This window comes from Suncus etruscus, chromosome 15, assembly GCF_024139225.1.
Source record: "Suncus etruscus isolate mSunEtr1 chromosome 15, mSunEtr1.pri.cur, whole genome shotgun sequence".
Classification (NCBI taxonomy): Eukaryota; Metazoa; Chordata; class Mammalia; order Eulipotyphla; family Soricidae; genus Suncus; species Suncus etruscus.
In genome coordinates this window covers 46,967,383-46,991,059 of record NC_064862.1, presented here as the reverse complement: position 1 = coordinate 46,991,059, position 23,677 = coordinate 46,967,383, and the positions used below count along the sequence as shown (strand labels likewise).

Sequence of the window (23,677 nt, the reverse complement as noted above, 5' to 3'; positions counted from 1 at the left end):
CCCAGAAAACTTCAGAGCCCTGTGCACGGGTGAGAAGGGCTTCGGCTACAAGGGCTCCACCTTTCACCGTGTGATTCCCTCCTTCATGTGCCAGGTACAAGGCTCTGTCTGGGGTTTGTTGAGGGATTAGAGTGGGGTGAGCACTGGGCAGAGGGCATTTTCTGTCGCTCCTGGCCCAGAAGTGGACAACAGGACATTCATAGGACATCCCTGGCCAGCTGGGCTGGGAACAGTAGCTCATTGGGGCAGAGAGGCCTGGGAGTGGGAGTATAGGGGAGTATCTTTTCACTGGGGCATTTGTGAACACTTCTGGTTTGGTCCCCTGAGTCTGAACTGTCCGTTGGTGATGGGTGCTCTGAGTACAGTGGCCACAAGCCCCAGGGAAGGCTGCCCTGCCTGGGTCCGAGACCCATTGGGACCCAGAGCACCTCCTGCTAGTGATCACACACTAGGCAGTGGGGTGGGATGACACCCTGGAATATTCAGTTATCTTTGAACTCAAGGGAGTGAAGGGGTTGTGGAATGAGAGGGAGGGAGAGAGGACATGGTGACACTATGGGATTGCAAAACTGAGATTGCTAAGATCGGAGGGAGGTTGGATTCCCCAGTGTCACAGAACAACAGGTGACCCTAGGCACTTTGGTGGGGCGCTGGGCAGGGTTGGGGGAGTGCAGGCAGGGCCTTCCTGACTGCAGATGCTCAGGATCTCTGTGCTCACAGGCTGGGGACTTCACCAACCACAACGGCACAGGTGGCAAATCCATCTACGGGAGTCGCTTCCCTGATGAGAACTTCAAGCTGAAGCATGATGGCCCAGGTGGGTGTAAGAGTGTGTGTGTGTGTGTGTGTGTGTGAGAGAGAGAGGGGGGGGGGGAGGGAGGGAGGGAGGGAAGGAGAGAGAGAAGAGAGGGGGAGAGGAGAGAGAGGGAGAGAGAGAGGGAAGGAGAGAGAGAGTGTGTAAGAGTGAGAATGAGAGGATATGTGTGTGAGAAAGAGAATGAGAATACATGTGTCAGTGCTAGGACGGGCTGCTCCCCATCTCAGGGCCATGCCACCACCCAGATGCTGCTCTTCCTGGGGGTGCCTGTGACTTCTGGGTTCTTAGTCCCTTGGCTCTGCCTCTCACCTTGTACTTGAGTCTCTGAGCTTGTCCTCTGGGTCCTCTGGCACCACTGAGTACCACCACATGACTCTAGAGACCTTCTAAGGAAACCTGCATTCTGTCAGCCTTAAAAGCCTAAGGGAGGGACCAGAGAGGGAAAGGGCATTTGCCTCTCACGCAGCCCAGGACAGACAGTGGTTAGAATCCTGGCATCCCATATAGTTCCCTGAGCCTACCAGGAGCGATTTTTGAACACAGAGCCAGGAGTAAGCCCTGAACACCACTGGGTGTGACCCAAAAACCAAAAAAGAAAAGGAAAAAAAAAAAGCCTGTGGGAGGGGCTGGAGTAATAGCACTGTAGAGAGAGCACTTGCCTTGCATGTAGCCAGCATAGAGCTAGGACGAACCCCTGAGTGCTGCTAGATATGGCCCAAAAGCCAAAACATTTACAAAAAAGAGCCCATGGGGAACAGTTTGGTCAGGCCAGGGCATCTTGGGGGCCCCACGGGAGTCTGTTCTGACCTCACCTCTGCAGGGATCTTGTCCATGGCCAACGCGGGCCCCAACACCAATGGCTCTCAGTTCTTCATCTGCACCATCAAGACTGACTGGTGAGTTTTAGGGCACAATGGGGTGGACAGGTCTGTCTGCTCAGGGGCTGCCCCATCCTGTCTGGGCCTGTGTGAAGATGGGAGAATATCAGGGCTGGGGAAGGGGGGCTGTTGCTGCCTTGTCCTTCCTCCGGCCTGTGTCTCTGGCGTCAACATCCTGGCTGCTAAGCTGGTCCTATGTTGTTCAGTCACTGCTGTCCCACCGTCTCCAACCATCCTTGCTGGGTAACATGCTCCAAGGTCCAGTTTGTCCTTCCTCTGGAGCTTACAAGGACATGTCCAAAGATAAGGGAAGGGGCCTAAGCTCCCTAGTGGGCTCCTTCCCAAGGCGCTGGCTCTCAGGGTCTCCTGAGCAGTACTGGCAGGGCTGTGATGTATGGTCGTTTCTGCGCCCTCCCCAGGTTGGACGGCAAACATGTGGTGTTCGGGCGTGTCCAGGAGGGCATGGAGGTGGTGAAGAAGATCGAGGCCCTGGGCTCCAGGAGCGGGAAGCCGGCCAAGAAGATTGTCATCACAGATTGCGGTCAGCTGAGCTGACCCACCAGCCAGCTCAGGGATGGACACAAAGACACACATAGACAGACACACAAACTCACCCTGGGCACCCGTCAACCATGCCACATCACAGTGGGCTCGAAGCCCCTGGGGAACATGCCAGGCACCTTCCCAGCAGCTGCTCCTTCCCAAGATTCTGTTTCCAACACTGGTGGTCAGTCTTGGCCAGCATCACCCAATCTGACTGGCCACAGGCTATGGAGTGCAGCGCACATTTGCCTGTGACATGGACATTGTGGGGGCTGGCGGGGCAGCCTGGCACGAAGGGCAAGTGGCCGCTGCTGTGGCCATGACTGAGCCATGCTGGCCTGGGGACCCAGGCTGCAGAACCCCAGAGCTGTTCCTGAGGCGGGCTACAGAGGAGAGGGCATTTATTTGCCTTGCATGTAGCCGGCCCAAGTTCAATTCTTGGCATCTCATAGGATTCCCTGAGCAACTCCAGGAGTGATTCCTGAGTGCCCAGCCAGAAGTAATCCCAGAACACTGTTGGGTGTGATTCCTAAACAAAAGAATCCAGAGTGGGGCTTTTGAACAGAGTCCTGTGAAGGGCCCTGGCTGAAGCCTGAGCCCCCCCACCCCCCACTGTGAACCTTTTGAGTTTGTCTAAGAACAAACTGTGTGAAATGGTACCTAGTCACATCACTGAATTCTTAGCTGTAAAGAGCCATGTCCATTCTGTACCTGGAAGTAACTTGCTGCATTTCCTGACAGGCTCAGAGTTTATTTTTGTTTTGATAAAATGCATTTGTTACTTCCTCGTACATACATATGTGCGTGCCTATACACATACGTGTCTACGTGATGCACTGTGTTCACCTTCAATGTGAAAAATAAACCCTATTTTCTGTAAAGGATTGTCTGGTCAGGTATGGCCAATCCTGCTCTGCTAAGCCTACAGTTTGTGGCTTACTCACAGGTTCCACCTCCATGTTCACAGTCCTGGTGACCTGCCCTGGCTGCTGGAGGTGTGGGGGCCAGAGGTGGGCTGAAACTCGCAGAGCCCATTTGTGGGGGTCTGGGCTCTCGAGAACAATGAACTGTTGATATCCACGATCTGCAGCCCTGTAACAGGATGCGGGGGGAGGTCAGTCCCGGATGTGTTGTTGCAACTGGTTTATCCTGACGCACAGCTTCAGCCCATCTGGACTTTTCTCTGATCTCAGGAGTCCTGGATGGTGGGCCCCAAAGTGATTTCTGGGAATCTCAGGGTTTGCTAAGACTCAACCGTGAACTCCCATTGTTGAGCTTGAGAGGTGGGGGGTCCCACACCTGCTTTCTGGGGTCTCCCACAGGACAGTTGAGCCTCAGCAACTCAGGGGTCTTGTTATTGGACAATGTCCCCAAGGCAGGGATAGCCACAGGCCAGTCACATGTCTGCTTTGCACAGGTCGGTCTCTGTCACCTGGGCATCTGATGAGGTGTTTGATCTGGGGCCACCCCTGGTATTGCTCAGTGCTTCCTGGCTCTGCACTCTAGAATCCCTTCTGGCAGTGCTCGGGACCCTATGGGATGCTGAACTCAAGTTGACTGAATGCAAAGCAAGTACACCCTCCTGCTGTACTATGGCTCCAGCCCCAGAAACACTTTTATTTTAGTCTTTGTGATTTACACAACTGTTAATGACGGGTTTACACATAATTTTCATTTCTTGGGGGGTAAGGTGCATACCTGTCGGTGCTCAGAATCACTCCTGGCAGGGCTCAAGGAATCATGGGGGTAGAGATCAAGCATGGCTCCAGCATGAGCAAGTCAAGTACCTTCCTACTTCAGGAAGCAAAATTAATCCAGTGGGCCAGGGGCTGGAGAGATAGCACAGCAGTAGGGCATTTGCCTTGCACATAGCGGATCCAGTACAGATGGTGGTTTGAATCCCCGCATCCCATATGGTCCCCAGTGCCTGCCAGGAGCAATTCCTGAGCACAGAGCCAGGAGTAACTACAGGAGTAACTAACCCCGGCGTGCTGCTGGGTGTGACACCCCCCCCACCCCCAATTTCACTGGGTCCTATACAGCCTTCACTTCCAGGGAAATAGATGCTCAGTGGCTGGGGAAAGGAAAGAAAATAATCCAGTAACCCTTGGAGGAGAAAGTGCAGGAAAACATTTGGGTCCCAATGCCATGCAGAGACAGCTGGCAACCAGATAGTACTGGGCAAGGGCAGAGACAGGAGCCAGTCCAGGAGAACAGAAAGCCCTGGATCCAATGCCAAGTCTTTGCAGGGGAAGGGGGTGGGGAGAGAGGGAGCAGGACAAAGAGAAGGACCTTGTATTGGCAGGAAATGGAGCATGGCCAGAAATACCTGCTCTGTTGGGCTCACCTGGGCTCACTGCTAACAGGAATTTGCTCCTGGGAATTGTGCTGGGAAGGAAGCACAATACAGACAAAGCCAGGCAAACTGCTGACTGGTGAACTCAGTCCCAAGTAGATGCTGAGACATGCAGCCTGTGTGTGTGACGACGCAACTTCTGGCACTAGGCAGGAACCAGGCCAGGGTGGGCGGAGAAAGGAAGAAGAAGCTGGACCAGGAATAATGGAGGCGCCAACCAGGTTTCCCGGAACACAAGGAACCTAGTCAGGGTCTGCCATGGTTTGTCAGCTGGGCCTGAGACGAGGATCAGCTGCCACATTCCAGGGGCCTCTGGGGATGTGGACAACAGGACAGACAGAATTTTAGTAGAAATGGAAAGAAAGTGGCGAATGGAGATGTTGCACAAACCAGCAAGTGGAGATTCCTCAAATGAAGGTGCTTTTCCACAGTCTCAGCTGAGTCTCAGCCTATGAGATGGTCACCCACCATTTCACCCAGAACCCCGCATGGCTCCAGGTTCCACTGCCCAGGCTCAGTTTCCCTCAGATATTCTCAGTGATGCCCTGAATGGGAGTCTATGTACAATTCAGATGCTCCATACACTTTCTTGGATGTTGTGGGAACATTCTCAGGCTTGTGGAGCATTCATCAATCTGTGGGAGCACTCTCAAACTATGGGGGTATTTTTCAATCTGTTGGTGCATTTTCCAGCCTTTGGGAGCACTCTCAAACCATGGGAGCACCCTTCAATCCGTGGAGCACTCTCCGGTCGTAGGAGCACTGTAAGACCCCAGAAGCACTTTTTTGTTTGTTTTTTTGTTTATTTGTTTTTGGGTCACACCCAGCAGTGCTCAGGGGTTACTCCTGGCTCTCTGCTCAGAAATCGCTCCTGGCAGTGCTGAGGGGACCTTATGGGATGCCGGGATTCGAACCACTGACCTTATGATTGTTTGTTTGTTTTTGGGGGGGGTCACACCCGGCAGTGCTCAGGGGTTACTCCTGGCTCTATGCTCAGAAATTGCTCCTGGCAGTCACGGGGGACCATATGGGATGCCGGGATTCAAATCAATGACCTGCATGAAAGGCAAACGCCTTATGACCTTATGATTGTAAGGCAAATGTGCCCTACACCATTCTATCTCTCCAGCTCTGGAAAGCACTTTTTTGTTCGTTTGTTTTTTGGGCTACACCTGGTGATGCTCAGGGGTTACTCCTGCTTATGCGCTCAGAAATTGTTCCTGGCTTGAGGGACTATATGGAACGCCAGGGGATCAAACCGCGTGAACCATCCTAGGTTAGCACCAGCAAGGCCTTACCGCTCCATGCCACTGATACCACACCATGCCACTGATCTGGCCCCTGGAAACACTTTTCAACCCAACCTGTACCTGAAAGTTTCTCAGTTTTTTTTTGTTTTTTTTTGTTTTTTTTTTTTAGTTTTGCTTTGTTTGGGGTTTTGGGCCACACTTGTCAACATTCAGGTATTACTCCTTACTGTGCTCAGAAGTCACTCCTGGTAGGCTCAGTGGACCATATGGGATACCGAGGATCAAACCCAAATCTGTCCTGGGTCAGCCATGTGCAAGGCAAATGCCCTACCACTGTGATATTGCTCCAGCCCTTTTTTTTTTTTTTGAGCTTTTGAACTATGTTAGGAAAGACCAGCTTTACTTCTGCTGAAGATTGTGTGTGTGTGTGGGTTTTTTTTTTTTTGGTCACAACCAGCAGCGCTCAGGGGTTACTCCTTGCTCTATGCTCAGAAATCGGCCCTGGCAGACTCGGGGGACGATATGGAACGCCAGGATTCGAACCACTGACCTTTTGCATGCAAGGCAAACGCTTTACCTCCATGCTATCTCTCCGGCCGTGTGTGTGTGTGTGTGTGTGTGTGTGTGTGTGTGTGTGTGTGTGTGTGTGTGTGTGTGTGTGTGTGTGTGTTTAGGGGGATTGGTGTTACACAGTCAAGCAGAGGTCACAAAGGATATGGCCACACTCTGGCAGATAGTCAGGAATTATTTCGCCCTATTTTTCTGTGTTTTTCCTCCTTCCCACTGTGTGAATTTTTTTCATGATGAAGGGAGGGGACAGCTGGTACAGTTTTGCTCACACAGTGCATGAGGCCTCAAGATCCTGTGCTGGGAAAATCAGAGCTTGCCTAGGGTTTAGAAGAAAAAAACCAAACAAACAAAATCAAACATGACAAAGTTTTTGGTCCCACTAACCGTCTCCTTGGGAAGATGCAATTCTCCATGGTGGCCACGAGGGGTCAGTAAATACCAGCCTGTGCTTGCAAATGCTGCACCGGGGGTGCCTGAGGATTGCTTGAATGCCCAGGGACACAGGAACCAGTCAGTGCCAGGGTGCAGGCCCTCTCCTGAGCACAATGGGGAGATTGGGGCAGAAACCCAGTGTGAATAGCAGATAGGGTGGCGGTGCCTACACACCCGTGGGTGACCAGTCCTGGGGTGCAGTTTGGGGGGATGATGGTGTGACCAGTCCCAGGGCCTAGGGTGAGGGATCACAGGGCTGCAAGGCCACTGACACCCAGGGGTCCCACTCTGAGGCAAGGAGGAGTGAGTTGCACAACGCGGGTTCTAGTCAGAGTCACACGGATGACTGAGTCTGTGGGCACTCCAGAGCCCCCAGCCCAAGGCTCTACTTCTGGTTCTGTTCTGGAGGCTGAGGACACTGAGGTATCTATCTCTTCCCAATCCCAATGGAAGCAGGTTCGGCCAGGGGGGTACACCTGGCCCCGCCGCCCCCCATCCCGTATGGTGAGACTGGGACACTCCCTTTGGGGAATCTCACTGCAGCCCAAACAGAATAGGGGGTGGGTCAGGGTCGCCCCAGGTTCCCTGAGTGGACTCTGCCCTCCCTCTCCCAGGCCCCTGTGGCCTCTGGACATGTACACCAAGTCCAGCCGGAAATCCTTTTTGTCAGGAGCGGCAGATTTCCAGGCCAGCAGATGTCGAAATGCTGTTTGTTCGGTGTTTCCTCTCCAGCACTCAGACACGGCCCACGGGGGGCAGGGCAGGGAAGCTGCAGGCCCTGGCATGCAGTGGGGGCCCAGCCATGCCCCCAGTCTGGCTCGCCCTCACCCTGGCCCCCAGCAGCCACTGAGCTGGTTGCCCCCACCCCCCTGGAGGGCAAGGGCCTAGCTAGCCTGGAGCCCACAGCTGTGGGTGGAGACAGTAGCTGTAGGAGGGAGCAAGGCAGTGCCTTCTCCCAACCCCCCAGGCCTTGGGGAGACACTGCACAGAGCAGATCTCCTCCACAGCTGGGAGAGAGGCTCCTGGACCCCCAGCTCATGACCCCAGGGACTTCCGCTTTGCTCTTTCTGCTCCATCAAGTAGATGTGAGGGAAGGTGTCTGGGGCTCATGCAGCTGTAGATCCTGAGCTGACCATACAAGACTCAACTTACCAAACTGACCTGGGGAGGGTACTGAGGCCTTCTGGCAATTCCCAAAGGACCAGGCTGGAGGGTCAATGCAGCTGACCCTAGTTCCAGCCCTGACTAGGGCAGCCCTGAGCCCAGCACTGCATGGCCGTGCACCACAGTATTGGGGCACTGAACCTGGGGTGTTCTGGAAGCTGCCCGCTGTGGGCAGGTCTGGGGAGCCTTGGAGCCCTGATCCTAGGTAAAGAGCAAAGAAACAGGTGGCTCTGCGTGGCCACCCAGCTGGGCTCTGGCCCCATCCCTGCGTCTTCCTGGGACTCCTGCTGCTGCCTGCCCAGGCTCCTATATATGGTTTCAGCACCAGCTCTTGTCTGACCTCATGGGCCGACAATTCCACTCAGCCAGGCCCTGGCCGGGAAGCCTTCCAAAGGGTGCCCATGGTGGGGGGGGGCAGGGGGTAGAGGGGCAGGGAGGAGGTGTGTGGGGCCTTCGGACAGCCTGGTTGAGACACAACCAGCATGAGGTGGACTAGATTCCCCCCCATGCTCAGAAACCAGGACGCTAGATTCTCTCTGACACTCTCGTCTTTCCAAAATTCTTTAATAGAGCACAATGGTCTCTGCTTGTCTATGAGCTGTACAGACGCTCCAGGAATAAGGCACACAGTGGAATGCCATCCCAGGGGCCGCTGCCCTGCTGGGCTCTTGGGCTCGGTTTGTCCTTTAGCTGGACACATGCATTAACGGACAGACACGCAAAAGGGCGCGGCCCACGGGAGCAGAGCCAGCTGCCAGCCGCCTGGGCACCAGGGGGGGGGCAATAGGTGCTCTCGGCGTCAGGTTAGTTGTCACTCTGGCTACGACGTAGTGATAAAGGGTTAACTGCTCCTTCTGAGTCCATTCAAGTCTATTAGACTTGGAGGGGGGCAGGCAGCTGGTGACAAATCCTAGGGCCATAAGCCTGGATCCGAGGCATGGCTCAGCAAAGCAGGGACACCTGCCTCCTGCTCTGGTGACGGACGTCTCTTCTGTCCCTGTATCCCTGCAGCCAAGAGCAGAGGCCATGGGGCCCACACCCCCCCCCAAGTTAATAACATAACAATAACAAAGTAATAATAAGGTGCAGAAATGGTTACAATGCTAGGTTATCCTCTACTGCAGAGGCTTCTGGGAGGTCCCAGTCCCTTTCTACTAAGTATCTAATAACAGTTTCCCTTCTCAAAGGCAATACTTTCCAAAATACACAGATGTATAAATACAGGACAGCAACATATTAATAAGTCTAAATAAACACTTGAGGCATATACCGGCTACTTAATACTGATATTTCTGTCCCCAGAAATGATACAGAATAACAATATGGCTTCAAGAATTGCAAAAGGTTTTTCCTTGTCAGAATTATGTACCAACTTCATACAATATTCTATGTAGACAATATTTCCTTCTTAATGTAGTTCAGTTTGCATACTTTTTACAGACCAAAGCATAGTAAAAAAAAAAAAGGGGGGGGTGTCAAACAAAACTCCAACACTGGAAATAAGGGAAACTTTCTCACCATAAATAGTTCCTTGCAGCTCAAGAAGGTTTGAAAAACTCCCAGAAATCTTTTATATTTGATTGGCATCCTGAAAGCCCTGAAGTCTGAAAATGACCCTTATTTTGTTTCTTATAATCTCAAACATCAAGCAATTATAAGTTTTTCCTTTTCCCTTTTTTCTTTTAAGGTCTCAAATATATACAGATAAAAAAAAAATCACGGTGGAGATTTTGGGGGAAGAAGGCAACAAATTCAGTGTTGTGAAAAAGAAATTGGGAATCATGCAGGAATTTTAACATCTATGCAAGTCTCTTCAAAATACACACATAGTATTTTTTTTTTTTAAAAAAGAAAGTCTGTGTCAAGTATAACTCAAAATAAATACAGATTCACAAGAAGAACTATCGAATACTTCTTATGGGGTAAACACTGTCTTCTTCCATCTACCACAAACCACCATCCCTTTGAACATACTCAAACCCAACGCTTCCTTCCTGGCTTGGCCGAGACTCTGAGCACTTGCTCCCACACATGCGCCCGGGCAGGCCTGGTTTTGTCTCCTCACAGCTGCCCAGTGCCACTGACCAGGGCACCCTGGCATGGAGAGCCCAAGGACAGAGAGAGTTTAGGTTCCCCTGATCTGGAGCCTTGGCAGGTTTTAGTTTCCTGTTTCCATGGTACAATCATTCTGGGGTCCCCCTCCCCCGCTAGCCCCTGGGGCCAGTCCATGCAAGGGCTGAGTACACAGCCTAGCAGTTGAGCCTCCGCACGACCCTCCGAAGTCTGCACATGGCCCCTGTGAGTCTGCACAGACTCTACAAGCCTACGCAAGGCTCCCCGCTGTGAGGCTGGAGGGTAACAAGGCCTAATGGCTCCAGCTCACCCTGAGACAAAAGGGCACAGCCTGGAGGTCCTCGAGGTGCTCTGGCTGGCAGGGAGGGTTCATCGTGCCCCTAGGTGTGGGATAAACCAGTGGAGCTCCAACTGGAGCAGACACTCTGGGTGTTCAGTGCAGGGACCGCCAAATCTGCGCCTTAAATCCACTGTCAGGGTCTTTATTCTAGAGGCTGCCCTGATAGGGTCCCAGGGGAAGGCAGGAGGAGGAGGTGAAGGTTCAGGGCTCTGGCTGGGGCTCTAGGGCGGCCCCTCCTGCCCTCACCTGCTTCCGGGCCCTCAGAGGTAGGAAAGTTCTGTCCCCACTGCACCGGTGCCTGGGGAGGGTCCTTCATTCTCTGGGGAGGGCAGGCAGCAGGTGGGGCTCCGGCAAAGGCTCAAGCCCCAGCTGGGCTGCCCAGACCATGACTGTGGGACCCAAGCATCCATCAGTGAGTCCCAGAGCCATGGAAAGAAAGTAGCCTCAGGCTGTGCGGGAATAGGCTCTGGCGGAGAATCAGGGTGAGGCACAAGGCACCCCAGACTGTAGTGTGTCCCCGGGATCTGCAGGGCTCCCTCCTCTTGCCATGAACCACTCCACACTGAGGAGACCTCTCCCCTCCCCAGGGCTGTGAGAGGGAAAGGAGAGAGAAGAGGGGAGGAGGGGAAAAGAAGAGGGAAGGAGGAAAGAGAAGAGGAATGAGGTAGGGGAGAAGGAAGGGGAGGATAGAAAAGAGGAGAAAGGGGTTAGGAAAAAGGGGAGGAAAATGAGAGGAGAGGAGGGGGATGAGGAAAAAGAGGGGAGGCAGAGTTGGAGGATCCCAGTGCCCTCAGGACAGGTTTCACCCAGTGCCTCCCTGCCCTGAGGAGGGAAAAAGAGGGTGAGAATTGGGGGGTAGTGCAGCTGTGGGGATCAGGGCGCACAGGTGGGTGCCAGAGAGGGGCAGAAAATAAGGTTCCCAAGAGTGGCTTTGCAGACAGAGACAGGAAGGTTTTGGATGGGAAAGGGGGGCCTGGCTGCTCTTGGGGTACAGCCCCCTGCAGGCTTTGGAATTCACAGTAAATTTAGTGCACTTGTGGCCAATAAGAGGCTGTTGACCCCAAGGGAGACTCAGAGAAGAGTACTGTAGGCCTGTGGGTGCTGAAGACTGGTCCTCTGTCACCCTTACAGCACCCCAGCCTCCCCAGCCTGGGAAAGTGTGCAGAGACCTGGCTTATGGTCAGGGGCATTTGTGTCAGGAATATGGCTCGCCAGCCCAAATGGCCCAGAAACTCAGCATCCCCTGGTGGTGGCACCCACGCGGCAGGTACAGGGCGGTCACTGCACGGGGACGGGGCGGTCACTGCACACGGCGGCAGTAGTAGCCCAGGACTTTGCATTTCTCACAGAGGTGCTGGGGGTGCTCCTTGCTCTGGTCTGACACATCCAGGCCATCAGGTTTCTCCAGGGGTCTCTGCAGAGTGCAAGGAGGAGCCCGGGACAGGGAGGGGGGATGGGATGGGACATGGGGAGAAAAGAGAAGCAGACAAGTGAGGCTGAGAGGCTGGGAAAGCACAAGTGCTGCTTGTGTCTGGGGGTGTCTGGGGTGCTGAGGTCACTCTCCAGAGGTGCTGAGTATAGGGGAGGGGTCACTGGAGTTGAGCACAGATTTGGGGCCTGTCCCAGCACTTCCATATCTTTGTTTAGGGCCCCCAAATCCTCTGACAGCCCCTGAGAAGCTGTAGCCAGAAGCTCTCCCAAAGTCAACCCAGAGCAGATCTAGGGACAAAGACTCCCCACACATGGGACTGTACATGTCTCTGCTGATCACTGGGCCTGCCTATATGTCCTGAGATGCAGGAGACACTGCTCGGATACAGCCACTATGGTGCCCTGGAATTTGAGTTCAGCCAGCCCTGTCATCCTGAGACACAGCAGCGTAGGTTAGGGGTCCCTCTTCATCCCAGAGAGAAAACATTCAGCAGCTGGGCTGAAGCTGTGGGGGTTTCCCCCACCCCCAGCAGGGCAGAGCTTCTAACACTTTCTTGGGGAGGGGAAGGTCAGTAGTGGGAGAGCTGACAGGAACCAGATGTGCCGAGGAGCTGTGGGGTTCCTGGGTCAGAACTGGGGGAGGGACAAGAACCAACCCCCCAAGGCGGGCAGGCAGGACCAGCTTCTCCTCAGTTCACCAGAGGCTCCTTCTTGGCTGCTAGGGAGACCAGGGGATGCCCCCAGTGTTGGCCCTGGGTGTACAGAGATGGTGCCCCAATATCCAGGCCTATTCCCCCACTTTCTGCCTAACCCTGAACTACCTTGCCAGGCCCTAGATCTCCCTGATGTTCTTGCTGGTCCTGCCATGGTGCTAGCCCGGCTCTGGGATGGACACCCAGTGGCCAAGGGGGACCCTTACTTCCCTATGTCTCCACATGCAGGACTCCCCAATCCCTATATAGGACTACAGGATCCAATGAGGTGGAAGCTTCTCTCTTGGAGTAACCAGTTTTCATTCTATTCAGGATAATTCTTCTTTGCTTGTGCATGGACTGGAAGTACTTCTGGATTGGTCCCTTATCCCTACCTGTTCTCCACGACATGGGGATAGTCTTTCTCTTCCCAATAAAGACCTCAGGTCTCAGGAAGAAGCTGCTTACAGTTTTGTTTTTCACAAATAGTCTATCGGCCTGCTGGTATCTTTTGCTAGTCAGAAGGCTTGTGCTGGAATTTCCCTGAACCCATTTTATTCTCTTCAATCTTGTGTGGATTATTTCCTGTGTCAGCATTTGCTTCCAGACCCACGCTCCCTAATCCCTAGGGATTGGGCATGAGGCTTCTGTTTCACTTCTTTAAACCTCAGTCCCCAACTGAACACAGCCTGGCATGGCCTCACCAGGCACATCCCAGACTGAACTATGTGGGCGACTGCTATGGTGCCCTGATCCCAGCTTTGGGGCCACGCTGCAAAGCTTGGACTTAGTTCCCATGTCAGCATCTTTCCCCTCCTGCTGCAGTGCTCTTGCTCCATGAGTTTGGAGCTACAACACCCCAGTCGACTCCTGAGCCCCCAGGGCACTTGCTCTCCTGAATCTCTCCCAAGGATGGGTCAAGTCAAGCTACCTACCCTTCTCTGCCAGAGCAAACAGTCCAGAACTAAATGATTAGCCCCTGTGGGTGGGCTCAGAGAGCCCCACAGAGGGCCCCTGATGGATAAATGAAGGCCCAGGAATTGTTGGCAGCTCCAGCACCGCCACTCACTCATCCACTCACTCATTCACTCACTCTTTCACTTATTCATTCATTCATTCAGTCACTTATTCACTCATTCACTCATTTATTCACTCATTCATTCATTCTCTTATTCATTCATTCCCAGGGGCTTGGTGGGACCTTTTGGGGGTCTCTTCATCCTCTTCTTCACCCAGGGGTAGACTCTCAGCTGAGCCACAGATCGGAGGGATCCTGCATTGACAGTGCAGTCCCCTGCTTGAGGGGGTCATGCTGATGAAGGAGGCTCACCTGCTTGTGGGGTACACAATGATGGGGCTCACCTGCTTGTGGGGGTACACATTGATATGGCACTTGATGCACTCCTGCCCCATGTTGGCCCAGGAGTTGCCGCTCATCCACTTCCTCTTGCACTTGGGGCATTTGTACTCTCCGAAGCAGCGCTTCTTGCCTTGGTATGGGGTCAGCCCCTCACCCTTAGGGCGTGCCTGGGGAACAGAAACAGAACCAGGATGGGGCTTCTTGGATCAAAGTGACCCCCCCCCCCGGGGCCCCTCAGCTTCATATCCTTCTCCTGCTCCTCTTTCTCCTCTTCCCTCCCTCCCCTCAAACAAAACAAAGGCTGTTCACTGCCAGGCCCAACTTGGCACCTGCTACTACCACAGAACCCCGAGATCAGTTCTGTTTAAGTCTTTGAACATAACCAGCCAGTCACAGGGTGTGTGCTTTTGCACAAGTGAAGGAACAATGTTGACTCCTTTCCTAGAGGTCAAGTTGCTGGACCAATATGTTCCTGTGCTTTTATTTTGTTTTGTTTTTGTTTTGGCCACACCTGACAGTGCTCAGTCCCTCCTGCCCAAAAGGAGGTACTGGGCACGACCCCTCTTTGCCCATGCAGCAGCAGCCTCAGGACCTGGCCAGGCCCCTCTCCCCATGCTGGTTTTGCTCCTGGATTCATATTCCACACAGCTACCTGCCCCAGCCGTGGACTCATTATCTCCTCCTGGGTCCATCTGCGTCAATCAGGCACTGCCTGCTGCCTGCCTGCCCCTGTGGCCTGAGGCCCCACCAGCCTTTTCAGGGTGAGTTTGGCCTCATCTTGGCCCCCTTTAGATTCCATGCCTTTTTGGAGGTGGGTATTGTGGCCTGAGGGTTCAGGGGAGGGATCTTGTCTCTGCTCCAGAGACCAGGATTCTGGGAACCCAGGCTCAAGAAGGATACTGACCAAGAAGGATACCAATACCAATACCAAGAAGGATGCTGACCAGGTCTCAGCCAGAACAGCCTCCATTCCCAGCCTTGCTCCAGACCCATGGATAGGAGGCTTAGCAGCCTCTACTGGGGGTCCTACAACATACACACAGTCAGGCAGCCTCAAATAGCGAAATCCCAGTTCCCTGTGACACCTCTAACCCCTAACCTCAAATTTGCCCCCAGGATAGACTGATGAGGCTTGGAGGCAAGCTTGTTCCCACACCACCTCTGCCCTGGAGGCCTGTCACCCGCATGAACCCCTCAGTCATCCGATGCCTGGCCAGACCTACTACACTCGCAACCTCAGAAACATTCACAGATACAGGGATACATGCATACAGGGACACATAGACAGATAGACACAGGGACACACAGACACATGAAATTCTGGTTCCTATAAGAGGAAGGACAAACTGGAGGGAGGAGGGACTGGAAGAGGGGAGGGGTAGGAGCCCAAGCCCCTCCAGGTACCCTTGCCTGCTTGCAGTATCACTTCCTATGCCCATTCCTTTCCCTTGTCCAGGTTCCGATGCAGCCCTGTTGGGCTCAGAGATCTGGGTTGCCCCTCTAGCTGCTTCAGCCCAGAGTGGGGCAGGCAAAGCCAGCCTCACCCACTAGCTAGCTGGAACAATGGGTGCTGGCAGCATCCCGACCCAGGAATGCTGGGTCAGGGGCACAGATGAAGGAGACAAAAGGGACTGAAACAGGAGGGATGCTTAGTGAGGGGTGATTGCAGAGAGAGGCCAGAGAAGGACAACCCAGAAGGGAAAGACTAGGCAGGAAGAGACCCTAACCAGGCCCTGCAGGGGGCAGCCCCATACCTCAAACCAACCCTAGAACCTCCTTTCCCTTCCCCTCCCTTTTCCCCTCCATTCCTCTTTCCCTCCTCCTTCCTCTTTTCCTTCTCCCCTCTCTCCTGGCCCCTCTTGTAGTCTGAAGGCATCTCCAACTCCATTAGGAAGCTCAGACGTGTGAGAGGCTGCCCCTTGAGCTGTCTGCTTCCTTCCTGCTCTGCTCTATACCCCCCACTCAATCCCCCAACTCCCCACCCTGCCTGGATGGAAAATCCTGATCCCAGGATTGCAAAAGCCCTGGCTTCCTGGGCTGCAGTGCTGAGGGAGCAGACTGGGCTGTCTGGGCTCAGCAGTGAATCTGCCTTCTAGGCCCAGCTGCCCAGTATGGATGAGGCCACAGGCTTCCTGCAGGCTCTGAGCTGAGTCGAGCTGAGTCACTATCACCCTAGCCTCTGCACTCACAGGCACACCCCAAACCTTACTCCAGCTCTTCCCCAACCCCTGCTGAGGCCTTCCCCAGCTGGATAACTTCTGGGCTTCCTCAGAGCTTTCAGCCTAGAATCTTTTTTTTTTTTTTTTTTTTTTTTTGGTTTTTGGGCCACACCCGGTGACGCTCAGGGGTTACTCCTGGCTATGCGCTCAGAAGTCGCTCCTGGCTTGGGGGACCATATGGGATGCCGGGGGATCGAACCTCGGTCCGTCCTAGGCTAGCGCAGGTAAGGCAGGCACCTTACCTTTAGCGCCACCGCCCGGCCCCAATAGAGAGATTTTTTTTTTGTTTTGTTTTGTTTTTGGCCCACACCCGTTTGATGCTCAGGGGTTACTCCTGGCTATGTGCTCAGAAATCGCCCCTGGCTTGGGGAGACCATATGGGACGCCGGGGGATCGAACCGCGGTCCGTTCCTTGGTAGCGCTTACAAGGCAGACACCTTATCTCTAGCGCCACCTTCCCGGCCCCTCAGCCTAGAATCTTTCTCCCTCCTCCCTCAGCTCCTGCTCCTGGGGCCCATGGCCTGCTCTGTCCCAAGGTTTCACTGAGGATTTCACCCCACATTGAAAGAGTCCCCCCAAGGATGGTTTCTTCTCTGCCCATTCCCCATGAAACAGACCTGGGCTGATGGGCCAGAGTGTCCCCTAGTCAGTGTTCTCTCCACCAGTTTTCATAGGAATAGTGGGGCAGTGGCATCCTGATAGGACAGGGATGTGTATAGCAGAGGGACAGTGACCTGGGTATAGCTCAGCCTTGCTCTGCAGTAAGGATGTGGCCCAGTCCAGTTGTCCAGACTGGAGGGTCACTGGGCCAGGCCGGGCAGGCTTAGCCGAGGGAAGGAGGAACCAGGCACAGGACAGGAGGTATCTGGGCACAGCACAAGAGGCATCTGGAGGCCTTCTTGGAATAGGGGAGGGTGTGAGGTGAGGCTGGCAGCAACCAGATCTGCCCCTGGTGGCCTGAGTCAGCAGTGGGGCTGGGCTCCCTGAGCTCCTGCTGGCAGCTCTGTGGACCAGACACTCCTCAGGGGACCCTGGGCACCTGCTGCACTTCAAGAAGGGGAACACCCAGAGAGGAAAGGAGCAAGCAGCCTGTGGGGTGTTGAGCCAGGAATGAGCACCTCTCCTGCAACACAGGCCCATGACCTGCAGGGGGTGCCATGTCCCCCAGCAGGACCAAGGCCCCTGCTGGTGCAGGGGGAGCAGGGGAGCAAGAACGACCTGAGGACAGCTGATTCACTGACCCCACTGACCCTCTGATTGGCTGACTCTGCTGACCCGTTGACCCCGCTGGCCTCTCTGACCCCGTTGACCCTGCCGACCTGCTGACCCCGCTGGCCCCGCACCTGGGCTCCTAGGAGCTAACGCAGGACCAGGGGGCAGGGAAAGCACAAGGACGCAGGGTCTCCCCACTGCTGCAGCCCTGGACTCCTATGGGGGTTGATGGCCCAAGCTCAGTCCTGCTGGAGGTCCACCAGTAAAACTCCCATTCCTCACTGTGCTCCCGAGCACAGCACACCCAGCAGCCACGGAGTGAGGAAGGGACCAAGCTAGTCAGCATGTCCCATGTGCCAGCCCTAGTGCCCCCATCCGCCTTCACTCCACACCATCCATGCAGGAACAAAGCCAAGAGTCTCCTGGATCTGCAAGAACTAGGCTAGGCTGGTTCTTACTCCAGGGAGTGACATCTACTGACTGTGGACAAATAATAAGTTAATTGGTTTGTAGCAGTAGTACAGCAGAGAGAGCCTCACACGCGGCCAACCCAGGTTCTATCGCCAGCATCCCATAGGGTCCCCTGAGTACCACCAGGCATTATTCCTGAGCAGAGAGCCAGGAATTGAGCACCATTGGGGGATGCCCTCAAAGAGAATGAATGAAGATAAGGAAAACTGTGCTAAACCACTGACAAAGGGAGACTCAACTTAGACCACCCCGAATGCTCTAAGCTCTGACCTCCAATGCAGACATGCAAACGCTCAGTGTTCCCGTATGTCCTGGGGGTGACCCAGAAACAGGACAGACAATAAGAACTGTGCCGGTGTCCTCTTACTCCTGGATACTGGGGGCTGGGTTCCGCATCCCCTAGCCCCATCAGGTGACATGGGTGACCACTTCACCTCAGCAGAGGCTGGGGAAGAGCACAGCTGTTTGGCCTAGGAGTCCCCTTAGGGTCCTGTTCCTCAAAGGTGCCCAGACAAGTATATGTCCCCATATAGGCTCCAGCTGCATCCTGGCTTTCCCCAGATATCCTGGGTGCTGCAGGGCTGCTGTGCCTTCAATGTGAGAAACATTCAAAACCATGACTCCTCCTCCAGGAAGCACTCCAAGAGAAGTCAACCTATTCTGAGAATTCCTGGTGCTGTGGGATCATAGGAGGCTGCCCTGGTTGTCATCTCCTCTGGGATGACAGAGACCACAGAAAAGCCCTCTTGGATTCCTGAACCCAATGAGGAGGAGTTGGGGGGCCCCCTCTCTGTCTGACAAATAAGGCATTAGGGGTCGGGTGGGGGTGGGGCAGGGCTTCCTGCACACACTCTTCAGGGCAGCTATTGTGCCCCTGGACAGGTTCAATGGGGCCTCTGTGCCATGGGCAGGCAGGGGGGCAGCGTCCGCACTTCCTGTTCCGCGTGGCTGGGGCAGGCAGAGGCGGGGCCATGAGACAAGTGCTCATCTATGTCCCTCTGGGACGGCTGCCCAGCTGGAGGAGGGGGGCGCAGCCATGGACACGCATGCTCGGACTTCAGCTTCGTGCTCCTGCCTGTGTCCATCTCTCATCCTGGACCTGCGCCACAGCCCACAGTCCCCACTGACCACTGTCCATTCACTATCTCCACTCCCAATGCATCACTGCGTGTGCCATGTGCTTACACACATACCCCATACATGCATGCCAAGTGTGCATGATCACACACACCATTCCCCAGCCTCCTGCACAAGCCTTGGTGGTTTTGTGCCCAAGACTATTTAGCTTTTCCAGAAGGATCCAGGTAGCTGTGGGTTGGACAAGATACCCCAGCAGGAGCAGCCCATCCCCCCTCACTGTCACCCTCGGCCAACCCTGTGCAAAGAGGTTACTGGCTCTGCAGCTCCGAGACCAGGTTCAAGCTTGTCTCTACCATCTTACAGCTCTGGAACCTCCCAGGCTGCTATGTGGGCACTCGGTGAGCAGGTGAGGAGCACTGGCTGAGGCATAGCCCAGGTGGACAGGGAGGGAAGTCTATGCAGGTGGGGCTGCTGAAGGGCTGCTGAAAGGCCTGGAGCCCCTCTCCATGATCCTGTCTGCAGAAGTCTGGACCCGGAAGCTTCCTCTTCAAGTTGCTATAACTCAGCCTCCTGGTCTCCTCCAAGAATGGGGCCTGGCACAGGGACTCAGCCCAGTGAAGCCCTGCAGCCTTGTTCACCTCTACCTACTCCCAGCTCCCAAGTTCCAGAGCCCCAACAAAGCAGTGAGCTCTGTCCTGCAGCTGCAGTGCCAGCAGGCTCTGAAAACGGCTGTACCTGCACACCTGCGCACCCACACACCTGCCATACCTGCACCCACCTGCAGCACCTGCACACTCACCACACCTCTCTCTTTCTCCCCAAGCAGGGCCCAGGTCAGGCCCCAGCTCCAGGTGAGGAGACGGAAGTCTGGGGTGTGGAGGCAGGAAAGGGCCTGGAGGTGGCATGAGTGTTCCAAGTCTGGTGTGTGTGTGTCAGAGTATCTGCGAGTGTGAGTATATATGTCCATGGGTGTGATGTGTGTGTTAGTGGCTGTGCATGTGAGTGTGTGTGAGTGGCTGGGTGTGTAGTAAACTCAAACATCCAAGCTCCTGCTGATGCCGAAACAGCCCCTAGCAGGAAGCGAACTCACTACCCACCACTGCAGAGCTCCACATGCCCTCACACAGCCTAGCCCTGTACCCCCCACTGCCAGAGATGAACAGAATGCAGAGGAGGGAGCTCAATGGTCGGTACTCTCCCACCCGCCTCCCAGAGGCTCCCTGGGCCAAGAAAGAGAGAGGGCACACGTCCAAGCTCATACAATCACCACCTTGTCCAGGAGACAAAGAGTAGCCGTGAGCTGCTGAGGGACCCGGAGATGTGGCAGTGAGAAGTTCCACAAACATTCATCTCTGAGTAGCTACGATGGGTAGGATGAGGGCGAGAGTCAGGGCAGAACCAGGACTAGCCAGGAATACAACATGGGAAACAGAAGCAAGAACCATCACAGAGCCAGGCACTCTGAACCACGAACTCGGCAGCCCAGGCTCCAAGTGATCTCCTCAGGATGACTCATTCCCCGGACACAGAATGATCCCCCCCAGTAAGAGTCAGAAGTGAATGATGAAAGAATGAGTGAGTGAGTGAGTGAGTGAATGAGTGAATAAAAGGGAGGCCGGAGAAGTGGCGCTAAAGGTAAGGTGTCTGTCTTGCAAGCGCTAGCCTAGGATGGAACACGGTTCAATCCTCCAGTCCCATATGGTCCCCCCAAACTAGGGTTGATTTCTGAGCACATAGCCAGGGAGTCCCTGAGCCTCAAGCGAGTATGGGCCCCCCCCCAATTTTTTTTTGTTTGGTTTTTGGGCCACACCTGTTTGACGCTCAGGGGTTACTCCTGGCTATGCACTCAGAAATCGCCCCTGGCTTGGGGGACCACATGGGACACTGAGGGATCGAACCGCAGTCCGTTCTATGCTAGCGCTTGCAAGGCAGACACCTTACCTCTAGCGCCACCTTCCCGGCCCCAAAAAAATTTTTTTTTAAATTAAAAAAAATAAAAGGGATGGGGCTTGAGAGATAGCATGGAGGTAAGGCGTTTGCCTTTCATGCAGGAGGTCATCGGTTCGAATCCCAGCATCCCATATGGTCCCCCGTGCCAGCCAGGAGCAATTTCTGAGCGTGGAGCCAGGAATAACCCCTGAGCACTGCCGGGTGTGACCCAAAAAAAAAATCAAAAAAAAAATAAAATAAAATAAAAGGGAGTCCTGATAAAAGGTTCTTGATGGCTGAGGAAAACTGAGAAGGCTGCCTGGAGTAGTAGAAGGCTCCCTAAGAAGCAGACATGCCTCTTCCAGTGTCTTCCCTTCCATCAAACCCTGAATATGGCTTAGCACTTGGCCTCTCTTTGCAGGGTCCTGGAGCAGAGGACCAAAGAAGCGAGGCAAAAGGCAGGCTCAGGGGGGCTCTGTACTCAGTGCTCCTCTGAAAGGAGAACTGGCCATGGAGGATGTGAAACCTACCGTGTCCGATCCTGCTGCAGGAAGGATGTGCCCACACCCGCAGCTCACCCACTATGGGGTAGCCTTTCTCCTCTCCCCTGCCAGTTCCCTTCCCTCCCAGGACCCCAGTGTGAAAAGCCCAGATAGTCCTGACCTTTCTCCTTAGACTCAAAATTTCCTCTATCAGCTGAGATGCTGGCCAGGGGGAGCACAGAGGACTTCCAGAGCTGCTGAGCTCATTGATAAAAGGGATTCATTTTGGGGCCAGAGTGATTGTACAGTGAGTACACAAGACCAACCCAGGTTTGACTCCTAGCATCCCATAGGGTCCTGCCAGGATTGCTGAGTGCAGAGGCAAGAGTAAGCCCTGAGCATCACCAGGTGTGGCCCCAAAAACAAACAAACTAGGGCTGGAGCAAGAGCACAGCAGGGAAGGCATTTGCCTTGCACAAGTTTGACCCAGGTTCGATTCTCAGAATCCCACATGGTCCCTCAAGTCTGCTGCCAAGAATGATTTCTGAGTGCAGACAGGAGTAACTCTGAGCACCACTAGGTATGGCCCAAAAACCAAACCAAACAAACAAACTAAATAACAGGAACAAATTTCCCTTGACACCCTCATCTCTCCCCAACGGACCAAGCAGTGCCTAGAGGAGGCTCAAGGGGTTGACTCTGGGGGTGAGGGCTTGCAGTATTTACCTGGCTGGGGAGGTGGGAGAATTGCCCCTGGCCAGCACCCCAGGTCACTCCAAATAGCAGAGATCAGCTATACGGGCATGTCACTGTCCCAGCAAACTTTCTCCCAGCCCCGCCAGTCCCCTGGATTCGGTGCAACCACCTGTTTCTCCAGAAACCTGGCTGGATGCCACACCTGCCCTGACCACCATCCTTTCTGCACTCTTCCACAAACTGCCACCCCACCCCACCCCCTGCACCTCCTTCAGTCCTTCCTTCCTCTTTCCTTCCTCCTCCTGCCTCCTCTCCCTAGAGCTGACTGGTGGGGAGCAGGGCGTCCCTCCAGACAGCTCCTGAGGCTCTGAGCCCACACAGCCTCCCTCTACAATGGGCCTCCCAGCTAGGTCACTCTGGGCCCAGAGAAAACCCAGGCCCACTGGAACCCAGGCAAAGGTCGGAGCTAGGCTGCCAGCCTAGGCTCTGGCCTCCCTCAAATGGGGGGGAGCGGATGGAGGGGCGGCTCTGACCACGGATGGCTGCAGGCTGGGAGGGGCCTAGACCAGCCCTGGCCCCCCCCTACTGTCTCCTGCTCCCCCCCCACCCCCCAAGTCCCTGACCAGATCCACATCCTGCCTCTAAGGTTTCCAAGTTTCTGATTGATTCTCCCCGGCTCTGTTTTCCTCCGTCTTTTGCAATCTCTGAGAAACCCGAGCAGCCAGATGGGGGGTGGGGCGGGGGGGGGGGGGCCTGTTTTCTGTCTGACATCTGGACTTGGTTAGCGCCAAGGCTGCTGGCTCAGGCCTGCCCAGGCCCTCCAGGTGCCAAGGCCCCACTGGACACCAGAACAGAGTGAGGATGCCCTCTGGGGCCTCCTCAGAGAGACCAGGCACCCTGGGAAGGTGAAGGTAGAGATCTGAAAAGCTCCAGGGAGGGCAGAGGGGATGGGGCAACAAGGGGGTGGGGACAGAGGGGGATGGGGGAACAGAAGGAGCTGAGACATGGACACCCCAGCTTTGGCTCTGCAGTGTCGAGTGATCACTAGGCCTAGGCAGTGTCTGCCTTGCCAGCGGCCCTGTGCTATAGAGCAGTCAGTGAGCCCAGAGGATGTCATTTGCCCGAACCTGTCTCAGTCTCACACAGGCTGGATCTCCTGTGGCTGAACAAGACCAGACACTCACACTCAGGTTCGCCTCAGCTTGGATCCCTGGGCCTGTCTGTCCCTCCAGCACTCCAGCAGCCTGAGCCACCTATATTTTCACATTCTGCCCTTGGAAGCCCACAGGGACCAGAGTGACACAGGGTCCCCACATTTGTGAGAAGTGATATAGTTCTACGTCCCAACAGTCCTGGCCCAAGGACCTATTTTCCCAACTCACACTCTTGTACCATCACCTATGTCTCACACTGATTAGACAAATCTGGACCACAGTAAGCCAGCCCATTTGGAGGGACGCAGGAATCAGACACCTAAGGTGCTGTTCTGGGGGGGGGGGTCAACCCATCGGCGCTTTCCACATTTCTCCCAGCACAGGCAGTGCCTCCCACCCTCACCTCTGCATTTCTTTTGTTGTTGTTGTTGTTGTTTGTTTTTTGGGCCACACCCGTTTGACGCTCAGGGGTTACTCCTGGCTATGCACTCAGAAGTCACTCCTGGCTTGGAGGACCATATGGGACGC

The 23,677-nt window shown here is 54.6% G+C and overlaps 2 protein-coding genes across 5 annotated transcripts in view; one reads left to right on the top strand and one right to left on the bottom strand.

Annotated features, from left to right (window-relative positions):
• Positions 1 to 2,582, top strand: part of PPIF (peptidylprolyl isomerase F) — a 531,572-nt gene extending 528,990 nt beyond the window's left edge. For 3 of the 4 annotated variants that reach the window (XM_049789678.1, XM_049789677.1, XM_049789676.1), the window contains exons 2-5: positions 3 to 94; positions 721 to 817; positions 1,638 to 1,713; positions 2,115 to 2,582. In XM_049789678.1, coding sequence (XP_049645635.1) covers positions 86 to 94; positions 721 to 817; positions 1,638 to 1,713; positions 2,115 to 2,250 — 318 coding nt within the window. In that variant the 5' untranslated portion in view covers positions 3 to 85 and the 3' untranslated portion in view covers positions 2,251 to 2,582. The remainder of the gene's footprint in view (positions 1 to 2; positions 95 to 720; positions 818 to 1,637; positions 1,714 to 2,114) is intronic. The other variant, XM_049789675.1, reaches the window with a different exon arrangement.
• Positions 2,583 to 11,091: 8,509 nt separating this feature from the next.
• The window catches only part of ZCCHC24 (zinc finger CCHC-type containing 24), a 29,613-nt gene continuing 17,027 nt past the window's right edge, over positions 11,092 to 23,677 (bottom strand). Inside the window, exons 3-4 of the mRNA XM_049789670.1 lie at positions 13,909 to 14,073; positions 11,092 to 11,837 (exon numbers count right to left, since the gene is read on the bottom strand). Coding sequence (XP_049645627.1) covers positions 11,724 to 11,837; positions 13,909 to 14,073 — 279 coding nt within the window. The 3' untranslated portion in view covers positions 11,092 to 11,723. The remainder of the gene's footprint in view (positions 11,838 to 13,908; positions 14,074 to 23,677) is intronic.